This window comes from Dendrobates tinctorius, unplaced genomic scaffold, assembly GCF_039654945.1.
Source record: "Dendrobates tinctorius isolate UK_male_01 unplaced genomic scaffold, ASM3965494v1 ptg000147l, whole genome shotgun sequence".
NCBI lineage: Eukaryota > Metazoa > Chordata > Amphibia > Anura > Dendrobatidae > Dendrobates > Dendrobates tinctorius.
Genome location: NW_027361814.1, coordinates 18,303,321 through 18,316,579, shown reverse-complemented (window position 1 = coordinate 18,316,579; position 13,259 = coordinate 18,303,321). Strand labels below are relative to the sequence as shown.

The window sequence follows — 13,259 nt, the reverse complement described above, 5'->3', positions numbered from 1 at the left end:
TACCTGCTAGACCATGCAGACTGAAAAGATTGGTATCCAGGAGCTCAAAAACCTCAATTTTCTATTCCCTTTTGTCTCTTTTCAGAAATGCTGAGCCCGGTCTACAGAATGAATGAGCTCCTTGTAAAATACAGCCAGCAATTTGCCGCTAATTGGGAAGGAATTATAGGCAGTTCACACGTGCCCAGGTCGGCGCTAAGCTGAAGATTCCAAAATTGGCTTTTTAGTGTCAATACAAGAGAGTCAATGCGGTTTATTGTTAGATTTTAATTGTTTTTAGGCTACTGTTTTATTGACATCTGTGCAGTCGATATTGTGCACCTCAATTTGCAATGTAAAGGTGCATTAAAAGTCACAGGAGAGTTTATTTCAACTTTTCAATTTTAACTTTCATATTTTCCAAAAGAAATGAGCTTATAGAAACTACAGTAGCTTGGCTGAATTTGGGGGTATTGTGGACAGACCAACCAGTGTACCATATCGGACAGAAAGCCTATAAACAGCTTCAGTCATTCGAGCTTACACCCGGGAAACCTATGTTTCAGGTTATACACATGGACGCTATATGGCGGCGTTCTCTCTGTGCTGCCATATAACGTTGCATTACAGAGCATTGCTATAGAATACCTTCATAATATTGTATCATATGGAGCATGCCACAATTTTTTTTTCCAACCATGGAATCTTTTGCTATATTAGTTAATAATGACATCATCAGAGAATTATGATGTTACAGACTGACCTGATTGGAGTAGTGATATTGCAACCACTAGGAGCAGCACCGGGCAGGTAGCATAGTCTGGAATAGCCAAGGAGTTGATACACAGGAACAGCAATGTAGTTTGAAGGAATAAGCGGGAATCATAGTCAAGGAAGCCAGGTGTCGTTTTACCAGGAGCAGCAGTGTCATTTGAAGGAACGGCAGGTGGAAGGCAGCAAGGCCAGGTTTAAATAGGGTGTGCAATCAAAATGCAACAATCAGGAACTCGGGGGAATCTCATATGTTACCCCCTATAATTGTCTTCTCAAGGAGAATCTCATGCGTTACCCCCTATAAATTTGATGTCAAGGAGAATCTCATACGTTACCCTCTATAAATGTGTTCTCAAGGGGAATCTCATACGTTTCCCCCTATAAGTGTGTTCTCAAGGAGAATCTCATACGTTACCCCCTATAAATGTGTTCTCAAGGAGAATCTCATACGTTACCCTCTATAAATGTGTTCTCAAGGGGAATCTCATACGTTACCCCCTATAAATGTGTTTTCAAGGGGAATCTCATACGTTACCCCCTATAAATGTGTTCTCAAGGAGAATCTCATACGTTACCCTCTATAAATGTGTTCTCAAGGGGAATCTCATACGTTACCCTCTATAAATGTGTTCTCAAGGGGAATCTCATACGTTACCCCCTATAAATGTGTTTTCAAGGGGAATCTCATACGTTACCCCCTATAAATGTGTTCTCAAGGAGAATCTCATACGTTACCCTCTATAAATGTGTTCTCAAGGAGAATCTCATACGTTACCCCATATAAATGTGTTCCCAAGGGGAATCTCATACGTTACCCCCTATAAATGTGTTCTCAAGGAGAATCTCATACGTTACCCTCTATAAATGTGTTCTCAAGGAGAATCTCATACGTTACCCTCTATAAATGTGTTCTCAAGGAGAATCTCATACGTTACCCCATATAAATGTGTTCCCAAGGGGAATCTCATACGTTACCCCCTATAAATGTGTTCTCAAGGAGAATCTCATACGTTACCCCATATAAATGTGTTCTCAAGGAGAATCTCATACGTTACCCTCTATAAATGTGTTCTCAAGGAGAATCTCATACTTTACCCCCTATAAGTGTGTTCTCAAGGAGAATCTCATACGTTACCCTCTATAAATGTGTTCTCAAGGAGAATCTCATACGTTACCCCCTATAAATGTGTTCTCAAGGAGAATCTCATACGTTACCCTCTATAAATGTGTTCTCAAGGAGAATCTCATAAGTTACCCCCTATAAGTGTGTTCTCAAGGAGAATCTCATACGTTACCCCCTATAAATGTGTTCTCAAGGGGAATCTCATACGTTACCCCCTATAAATGTGTTCTCAAGGGGAATCTCATACGTTACCCCCTATAAATGTGTTCTCAAGGAGAATCTCATACGTTACCCTCTATAAATGTGTTCTCAAGGAGAATCTCATACGTTACCCCCTATAAATGTGTTCTCAAGGGGAATCTCATACGTTACCCTCTATAAATGTGTTCTCAAGGAGAATCTCATACGTTACCCCCTATAAATGTGTTCTCAAGGAGAATCTCATACGTTACCCCCTATAAGTGTGTTCTCAAGGAGAATCTCATACGTTACCCCCTATAAATGTGTTCTCAAGGAGAATCTCATACGTTACCCCCTATAAATGTGTTCTCAAGGAGAATCTCATACGTTACCCCCTATAAATGTGTTCTCAAGGAGAATCTCATATGTTACCCCCTATAAATGTGTTCTCAAGGGGAATCTCATACGTTACCCCCTATAAATGTGATCTCAAGGAGAATCTCATACGTTACCCTCTATAAATGTGTTCCCAAGGGGAATCTCATACGTTACCCCCTATAAATGTGTTCTCAAGGAGAATCTCATACGTTACCCTCTATAAATGTGTTCTCAAGGAGAATCTCATACGTTACCCTCTATAAATGTGTTCTCAAGGGGAATCTCATACGTTACCCCCTATAAATGTGTTCTCAAGGGGAATCTCATACGTTACCCCCTATAAATGTGTTCTCAAGGGGAATCTCATACGTTACCCTCTATAAATGTGTTCCCAAGGGGAATCTCATACGTTACCCCCTATAAATGTGTTCTCAAGGGGAATCTCATACGTTACCCCCTATAAATGTGTTCTCAAGGGGAATCTCATACGTTACCCTCTATAAATGTGTTCTCAAGGGGAATCTCATACGTTACCCTCTATAAATGTGTTCTCAAGGGGAATCTCATACGTTACCCCCTATAAATGTGTTCTCAAGGAGAATCTCATACGTTACCCCCTATAAATGTGTTCTCAAGGGGAATCTCATACGTTACCCTCTATAAATGTGTTCTCAAGGAGAATCTCATACTTTACCCCCTATAAATGTGTTCTCAAGGAGAATCTCATACGTTACCCTCTATAAATGTGTTCTCAAGGGGAATCTCATACGTTACCCTCTATAAATGTGTTCTCAAGGGGAATCTCATACGTTACCCCCTATAAATGTGTTCTCAAGGAGAATCTCATACGTTACCCTCTATAAATGTGTTCTCAAGGGGAATCTCTTACGTTACCCTCTATAAATGTGTTCTCAAGGAGAATCTCATACGTTACCCTCTATAAATGTGTTCTCAAGGAGAATCTCATACGTTACCCTCTATAAATGTGTTCTCAAGGAGAATCTCATACGTTACCCTCTATAAATGTGTTCTCAAGGAGAATCTCATACGTTACCCTCTATAAATGTGTTCTCAAGGGGAATCTCATACGTTACCCTCTATAAATGTGTTCTCAAGGAGAATCTCATACGTTACCCTCTATAAATGTGTTCTCAAGGGGAATCTCTTACGTTACCCTCTATAAATGTGTTCTCAAGGAGAATCTCATACGTTACCCTCTATAAATGTGTTCTCAAGGAGAATCTCATACGTTACCCCCTATAAATGTGTTCTCAAGGGGAATCTCATACGTTACCCCCTATAAATGTGTTCTCAAGGAGTATCTCATACGTTACCTCTTATTCTTTGTCTTTCAGCCATGCAGAGTGGGAAAGCCTGATGACGAGTTGCAGTGCTTTCATCTTCTATGGGACAGAGAGGCTTTTAGCACATGTTTTACTAGACAAGTTCCTGGCTATGGATTTTACAGGTGAGGATGAAATATGCTTCTTGTCCTGTATGTTCAGAGCTACCAGCCATGACGGCTCCATGAGGACTTGTCGTATAGCCTGGCCAAATAGCTTGGCCATATAGCCTGGCCATCGTATGAATATGTATATTTTGAAGAGGCGCGTTCTTTAACAATGGAGGACATATAATGCCCACACATAACGTAGACAGGCCATTGACTTGAACGGGCATTGTCCAATACTCCACCTCTCCTAACATTGTGTTACCGCAACTTAACCCCTTTACCCCCAAGGGTGATTTGCATGTTAATGACAAGGCTAATTTTTACAATTCTAACCACAGTCCCTTTATAACGTAATAACTCTGGAACGCTTCCATGGATCCCGGTGATTCTGACAATGTTTTTTCATGACATATTGTACTTTATGATAGTAGTAAAATGTATTTGATATGACTTGCGTTTATTTGTGAAAAAAACGGAAATTTGGCGAAAATTTTGAAAATTTTCCAACTTTGAATTTTTATGCCCTTAAAACAGATAAATATGTCACACAAAATAGTTAATAAATAACATTCAAAATGAAGAAATGTTTGCACTCAATTGCATTAAGGCATATCAATGTGAAATACAAGAAGTGTGAATAGCGTAATAGCTTTTGAAATTTAGGAAAAACATGAGATACTTAGCACAACATTTGGGAAAAAAATGTGAGCCCATTCACCAACGTCAAGGTGATCTCGTTGAATGGGTCCCTGACCTGACTGCCTAGTGTGAACACTTACCTATGGCTAATAACTTGGTAAAGCCTGTATTTATAGGAAGGTCGGAACCAAATGTGATTGGATGGAATTAAAATCACAGCATGGTGAAGGGCGGAGTGCTCAGTCAGAATTTTTGCAATGTTTACAAAAATTAACATTTAACTTTTTTCTTCACAAAAAATTAACTTCAGATCCAATTTGTTTTATTTTACCAAGGGTAACAGGAGAAATTGGACCCCAAAAGTTGTTGTACAATTTGTCCTGAGTAAGCTGATACCCCATATATGCAAGTAAATCACTGTTTGGGCGTATGGCAGATCTCGGAAGGGAAGGAGCGCCGTTTGACTTTTCAATGCAAAATTGTCACGTTTGGAGAGCCCCTGATATGCCTAAACAGTGGAAACCCTCCACAAGTGACATCATTTTGGAAAGTAGACCCCCTAAGGAACTTATCTAGATGTGTGGTGAGCACTTTGAACCCCCAAGTGCTTTACAGAAGTTTATAATGTAGAACCATAAAAATAAAAAATCATATTTTTTTTCACAAAAATTATCTTTTTGCCCCCCAATTTTTTATTTTCCCAAGGGTAACAGGAGAAATTGGACCCAAAAAGTTGTTGTACAATTTGTCCTGAGTATGCTGATATCCCATATGTGGGGGTAAACCACTGTTTGGGCGCATGGAAGAGCTCGGAAGGGAATGAGCACCGTTTGACTTTTTCAACAACGAATTGGCTGGAATTGAGATCAGATGCATGTCGCGTTTGGAGAGCCCCTGATGTGCCTAAACAGTGGAAACCCCCCAATTCTAACTCCAACCCTAATCCCAACACACCCCTAACCCTAATCCCAACAGTAACCATAACCCTAACCACAAATCTAACCCTAACACACCCCTAACCCTAACTTTAGCCCCAACACTAGCCTTAACTTTAGCCCCAACCCTAAACCCAACCCTAATGGGAAAATGGAAATAAATACATTTTTTTATTTTATTATTTTTCCCTAACTAGGGGGGTGATAAAGGGGGGTTTAATTTATTATTTATAGCGGGTTTTTATGTTTGGCAACTGTCACACACTAATAGATGCTTTTTATTGCAAATAATAGTTTTTGCATCACCAAATTTTGAGAGCTGTAATTTTTCCATATTTTGGCCAACAGAGTCATGTAAGGTCTTGTTTTTTTGCGAGACGAGTTGACATTTTTATTGGTACCATTTTCGGGCACATGACATTTTTGATCTCTTTTTATTCCAATTTTTGGGAGGCAGAATGAACAAAAACCAGCAATTCATGAATTTCTTTTGGGGTGGACGTTTATACCGTTCCGCGTGTGGTAAAACGGATAAAGCAGTTTTATTCTTTGGGTCAGTACGATTACAGCGATACCTCATTTATATCATTTTTTTATGTTTTGGTGCTTTTATACAAACTATTTTAAAGAAAAAAATTATTATTTTTTCATCGCTTCATTCTGAGAACTATAACTTATTTATTTTTCTGCTGATGACGCTGTATGGCAGCTTGTTTTTTGCAGGACAAGATGTCGTTTTCAGCGGTACCACGATTATTTATATCAGTCTTTTTGATCACGTGTTATTCCACTTTTTGTTCAGTGGTATGATGATAAAGCATTGTTTTTTTGCCTTGTTTTTTTTTTTTTTTAATGGTATTCACTAAAGGTGTAAACTAGTGGGACAGTTTTATAGGTCGGGTCGTTACGGACGTGGTGATATTAAATATGTGTACTTTTATTGCTTAGATTTTTTTTATTCAAATATTGATTTAATGATTGAATAAATATTGATTTTCTTCTTATTTTTTTATATTTTTACAATTATTTAAAAAAAAAAATTTCATTTCATTCTATGTTTTACACCTTGTCCCACTATGGGACACTCATTTTGTGCAGGCTGATCGCTTCTATAGCATGCAGATGTGCATGCCATATAAGCTGTCAGCGCTGCATGTAATATCTCACTAACCTCTGAGACTTCCTGACATGCACTGCGCGTGACAGGAAGTCTCTGAGCTCTGGTAACCCGGATGTCGTCATGACGACATCAGGTTACCATGGTAGCGATCGGGACCCCGCGTCATGCCGCGGAGTCTCCGATCCAAGAGGCTGTCAGAGCTGACAAGCCCCTCTGCCTGCTCCCGGAACGTGTTTTATTGCAGTGTACTGGGGATTAAAGTGCCGGAAGCGCTCCGTGAGAATCAGCTGACACCCAGCCGCGTTCAGCCGTGCTCCCGTATGACGTACTATTCCGTCCATGGTCATTAAGGCCCAGGGCACATGGACGGAATAGTACATCAAAGGTCAGAAAGGGGATAAAGGAGTATTCCCATCTCCAATATCCTATCTGTAGTAGGTGTAATAATTTTAATATTAGCAAATATTGCCAATTTAAAATGTAGTGTAGTTCTTCTAATTCACTATGTTGCTTACCCCATGTGCAGGGCATTGCAGTAGCTTAGATGTCCATGGTTATGACCACTAACAACTAACTAACGGTCACTATAAGGCTGGGTTCACATCGCGTTAGTGCCATCCGTTTAACGCATCCGTTACTAAGCGGCACTAACGCTATGTAACGGATGCGTTATCCTATTGGCATCTATTATGGTAACGCATCCTAACGCATGTCCAAATCGGCATGCGTTAGTGGTGATGCGTTACTTTGTGACACACCTTCGAACGCAATCTACCACATTTTTGGGTGCGATAGGTCTAACGCACAGCTAACGGACGCGTTCGCTTCGCATAGACCTCTATTGCTAATGCAATGCTACCATGCGTTAGCGCAATCGCTCAAAGACAAAAATGACATCAGCGTTAGCGCTTTCGTTTAATGCATACGTTAAACGGATGACACCAACGCGATGTGACCCTAGCCTAAGTGGTCGTAACCATGAATACCTAAGCTACTGCACTGCCCTGTACATGGGGTACGTGGCATAGCTAATCAGAGGAGCTATAATACATTTCTAATTGTAGGTATTTGCTAATATTTTTATTTTTACGCTTAGGCTGGGAGCTTGGAGATGGGAGTGCCCCTTTAAACACTTGCTGCTAGTTTCCTCCATATATTACTGCTGGGGGTTCTAAAGGGGGAGCATCCTGTAATGGGGAGACCCTTCAAATTAAAAGGCTTTGTCCAAAATTGGTAACCCCTTTATATCACTTAAAAGATTAGGATAATTTAACCCATTAACTGTTTTGTCCATCCATCCTGTTAACTAAATGGCTTGATTAGTGTTGCTGCCAGAGGCATAACCTGAAGCATCTGGGTCTCCAAGCTAAATTTATACCAAGTCCCCTCCAGCAACCTGTGCCGTTTCCAGAAGAGCCGATAGGGTCTTATTGAAAGAAAATCATCCAGGATTAGATCTCATAAAAATATCCTGTCTTGGATAACTGTTACGTGCTTGTCCACTGCCGGACAACCCCCTATTAATTGGGGTCACCTCGCAAACAGGCTCCTCTCCATCGTAGTAAATTCTGCTTCTGCCGCCGGTCGGATGGAACCAGCATCGAATGGTGGAGAGAGAATGCTGAATGATTGCAGTCTTCACGTTTTGTCTGCAGATGAGACACTGTTTCTATCGCTCCCTGGGCCCATTAACCCCTTCAAGCCATGGCCATTTTCCGTATATTTTCGTGTTTTTTTTTCCCCCCCTGGTTCCAAGAGCCATAACTTTTTTTTTATCCTTACGTCAATATAAGACATACGATGGGTTTTTTTTTGTGGGATGGGTTGTACTTTTGAATGACACCATTCAGTTTACCATATAGTGTACTGGAAAGCTGGGAAAAAAATCAAAATACAGTGAAATTGCAAAAAAAAAAAAAAAGTGCAATTCCACAATTGTTTTTTGCTTCTTTTATTTACCGTCTTCACTATATGGTAAAACTGACCTGGCAATATGATTCTCCAGGTCAGTGCGAGTATGCAGTTACCAAACTTGTATACTTGTATAGTATTTTTCTATTTAAGTGCATTTTATTGCAGTGTTGCAGCAGCCAAAAAACAGCAATTGTGGTGTTTCGATTCTTTTCTCTTTACACCATTTACCAATCGGATTAATTTATTTTATATTTTTATAGATCAGGCATTTTTAAACGCAGCGAGACCAAACTCAGTGGCTTGCGAAAGTATTCACCCTCTTGCTTTTTTAGCTATTTTGTTACATTACAACATGGTTGTTGAACCTCAGGCTGTTTATGGGCCTTGATGACCTTTTATCCAGGCCCCGGGCAGATTCCCTTTGATTGGACCGGCAGCTATACTTTGTCGGTCGCCGGCCCATTTATTTCTTCTTGCTCTGAGAGCACACGCCTGTTCCATTCACTACTGAACGCTGAGGCACGTGCTATGAAAGATTATGTCCGCACATCAGTGGTACCATCAGGAGGTATGGTATATTGTGGGTGGAGTTAGGGCGCAATTTGTACGGCCCCCGAAGGATGGTAGAAATATCCAAATGGCTCTTGGCAGAAAAAATATTCCACACCCCTGCATTACAACCTGTGTTTAAATATTTTTGTAATCCGATTTGTGTTTGATCCTTCAGCCCTAAATAGTCTAAGTTTGTGAAGTGAAGCGAAAAAATATAAGCATAAATTAAATGTATAGGATCAAATAGCTAAAAATTGGAACATGCATATGTATTCACCCCTTTTCCGATGAAGCACCTAAAAATTTCTGGTGCAAGCAATTATCTTCATAAGTCACATGCTTAGTGACAGGACGTCCCCTGTGTGCAATCTAAGTGTCACATGTCTGTCAGTATATACACGTTACCTTTTCTGAAAGGCCACAGAGGCTGCAACACCATTAACAAGAGGCACCACTAACCTAATAACACCATGAAGAACAAAGAGATCTCCAAACAAGTCAGGGACAAAGTTGTTCAGAAGAACAAGTCAGAGTTGGGTTATACTGTAGAAAAATATCCCAATCTCTGATGATTCCCCGGAGCAACATTAACTCCATTATCAAATGGAAAGAACATGGTACCACAACAAACCTGCCAAGAGAAGGCTGCCCACCAAAACCCTCAGCCTGGGCAACGAGGGCATTATTCAGAGAAGTAACACAGACACCCTGAAGGAGCTGCAGAGTTCCCAATCAGAGACTGGAGTATCTGTCCATATGACAGCAATAAGCTGTACTTCATAGATGTAGCCTTTATGGAAGAATGGGCTGAAAAAGCCTTTAGTTACACACAAAAACTGTAGTGCTTGTTTTAAATTTGTCAAAAGACAGGTTAGAGACTCCCCAAATGTATGGAGGAGAGTGTTGTGGTCAGATGAGACAAAAATTAAACATTTTGGCCGCAAAGGTAAACGCTAGCTCTGGCACCAAACCAACACAGCTAAGCAACCCAGGAACACCATCCCCACAGTGAGACATGGTGGTGGCAGCATCATGCTGTGGAAATATATTTAGGCAGCAGATACAGGGAAAACAATCCAAGTTGAGGGCAAGATGGATCGTGCAAAATACAGGGTTATTCTTGAGCAAAACCATCTAAGGCAATCTTCACACGTTCAGCAAAAAGAAAACCAAATGTTCACAGTTGCAGGCATGTTCTTTACATGAACTGATGTAAACCCTCAAAAAAACGGAAATTCTAGATTGTGAGGTAGCAAAACATGAAAAATGCAAAGGGGGTGAATACTTTCACTAGCCATATGTGTATCTTTTTTCAATGGGGCAAAAGGGGGTGATTTGAACTTTTGTGGGTTTATATATATAGATAGATAGATAGATAGATAGATAGATAGATACCTTATTTTACAGATTATGAGACACACTTTTTTTCCCAAAAAATTTTTGGGGGAATGGGGGTGCTTCTTATAATGCGTATATACCATACCGGCACCAATGCTGCAGGCTGGGATGAGGGGGTGCCCCGCCCCTGCAGCGGAGACCCCCGCCCCAGCAGCAGCGACCCCAGCACCGGAGACCCCCGCCCATCAGCGGAGACCCCCGCCTCGACACTGGAGACCCCCACCCAGCAGCAGAGACCCCTGCAGCGGTTGCCACACATCTGAACATACCCTCACCCCAGCCTGTGGCCTGCAGCATCACTCTACACCTGCCTCCTCCAGCAGCGACCCCGCTTCACCACAGCCACCACCCCCGGTAAGCAATAAGACGTAATGGATCATAAGAAGCACCACCATTTTATTTTTTTTAAAAATTATTTTTCTCTTCAAAATTTGGGGTGCGTCTTATAATCCGGAGCGTCTTATAATCCGAAAAATACGGTATTTTGAAAAACTTTTTTTTACATTATTTATTATTACCCGTAGGAGACTTGAAACAGTGATCATCCGATCACCTGTGCTATACATAGTAGGTATAGCAGAAATCATGATCTCCTATGAACACCAGCCAACCACCTGCTAATGTTTTTTAATTTTTTTCATGTTCATTTTGTTTGTATGCACATAATTTTCCTCTATATGCACAATTTTTCCAGTAATGCATTCAATGCATGTCTAATGTTGATCCAATTGTCAGATCAAACTCGGCAGTGAAAGTTTATGGGTCCCTGAAAAAATTGGACCACAAATAGATCCCTCCATCCGTGTGCTTTCTGATTTTCACTGACTGATGGATCGGAGAAGATGGAGAAATGTTATGAATAGATCACCGAGGAGGAGAGCGCAATAGGCTAGGCCACCAGGATACCAGAAAGGTTGGTAACTTAGCAGATTGCAGACCCCTAATCCTAACAACACAGCTATCAGTAGCCGTGGGGCGTACCTACGATGCCCTAGACGCCTTGGCACAGCCGGAGAACTAACTAAGCCTAAAGCAAGAAAGATGAAATCTAAACTGCCCCGGAGAAGAACCCCAAAGAAATAGATAGCCCCCAAACATATATTGTCGGTGAGACAAGATGAGTCACAAACACAGACAGAAAATAGACTGAACAAATGATGGGGCCCAAACTGTCTAGATAGGATAGGAAAGGAAAGACACCGTCTGCAATCACGCAAAAACCCTAAAAAATCCAACACGTCTGATGTACAAAAAACACTGAGGTCTCACGACCTCTCCCCCACTATATCAGCATTCTGGTGTGAACTGGCAGCAAAAGAGACTAATATAACAGGGGACTAAACAAACTGACACAAGCTGCAACATATGGAGCGGGGTCCAGCACTGCCCCAGCAGGGAGCACGCTGAACCCTCGCAGCAAAGCAGAAAGAGGCAAAACCAGATAAGATTCAAAGGATTAGCAAATGAACAACTTAACTGAAAAATGCAGGATCAGGCAGGAGACAGCAGCCCTCAGAATGCACAGGAAAAAACTAAGCAGCAGCAACTGAGAGAATCCTACTCACTTATATCCTCCCAATCAGTAACCCCTGACTTCCAATCATCGTCAGGTGACAGACTTCTATCAACCTGGCCAGCTCCACTATCCACAGTAACCACCAGAGGGAGCCCCGACTCAGAAGTCAGATCAAGAGAATTCACAACAGGGAAATTTTTTTTTTTTTTAAGTTTTCAGAGAAAATCTGATGAAAATCTGATCAAAAATACTGAGGAAACTTGGTCCTATTTTCTTGTATGAGAAAATCACTACTGTATACATGAGACCTCATTCACATGTCAGTATTTTCCACGTACAAGAAAAGCGCACCGATTATTTTGATCAGGATTTGATCAGAGTGTCTTCAGTTTTTAAAATATTCTCCATTCTGACAGTCCATGAAAATTTGACCACACTTAGATGTCAGGGGACTGTGGCCCAATTTTTTCACGGACCCATAGATTCTGATGAAAATCAGACACGTGAAGAGCCCCATAGACGTTCACCGGTGCGAGTGCTATTGTATGAGAACTTCGGACGTCTTTATGTTCTGAAAACTTCTAAAGTGATGGGGGGATATTAGTAATTCTGATTGCTCTACTTTGCTGTAAGGAGTCGGTTCATTTATGGCACCATTCCCCAACGAAGGCAATCTGATCATCATCTCATCCTGAATCTGAATTGCCTCATTCTTACATTTGACCTAAAGGAAAACATTTCCAAATGTTATATATAATGGAATTGTTAGTCTTGCTATTCCCCCCAATAGTCTGGTAAGGTCCCAATGCAACAGTGAAATTTCAAATAAAACGTATAGTACTGCATAACATATAATGCTCTGCTACCGTGTGCGCAAATGTCATGTACCAAATTGTTTTTTTCTTTGCATTATTTTCTTTTTAACCTGCGCTTCAAAGTGACTGACGGAGACTGTTTATTATTGATGAAGTGCGGGGCCACGTATTTTTTTGAAAAGACCTCTAAGCTTTGATGAAAACAAAGCAACACATCGTCTCTATCCAAAGCGTCATTTCTGAGTTATTGCAGTTCAAGGATCAATATTTTGCAGAATGAGATATTATGGCTTGTCATAAATGTTTGTACGGAAAGCATTGGCCACTAGCAAAACGCTGAGAATTGTTCCAGCAAGTAACAAAATCTGACTGTAAATTATATGAGACAGTCATTTGTAGTCATGATGAATCTGTCATTCTACTGTTCCTTTCGTGCATCATTATCATTTACAGTCATCATTTACGGTCCTTTTACCCACACAT

At 40.8% G+C, this 13,259-nt stretch overlaps 1 protein-coding gene across 1 annotated transcript in view; it reads left to right on the top strand.

Annotated features, from left to right (window-relative positions):
• The window catches only part of CFAP46 (cilia and flagella associated protein 46), a 257,741-nt gene that overhangs the window by 232,475 nt on the left and 12,007 nt on the right, over positions 1 to 13,259 (top strand). The window contains exons 55-56 of the mRNA XM_073546509.1: positions 86 to 188; positions 3,790 to 3,902. Of these exons, the coding sequence (XP_073402610.1) occupies positions 86 to 188; positions 3,790 to 3,902 (216 nt within the window). The remainder of the gene's footprint in view (positions 1 to 85; positions 189 to 3,789; positions 3,903 to 13,259) is intronic.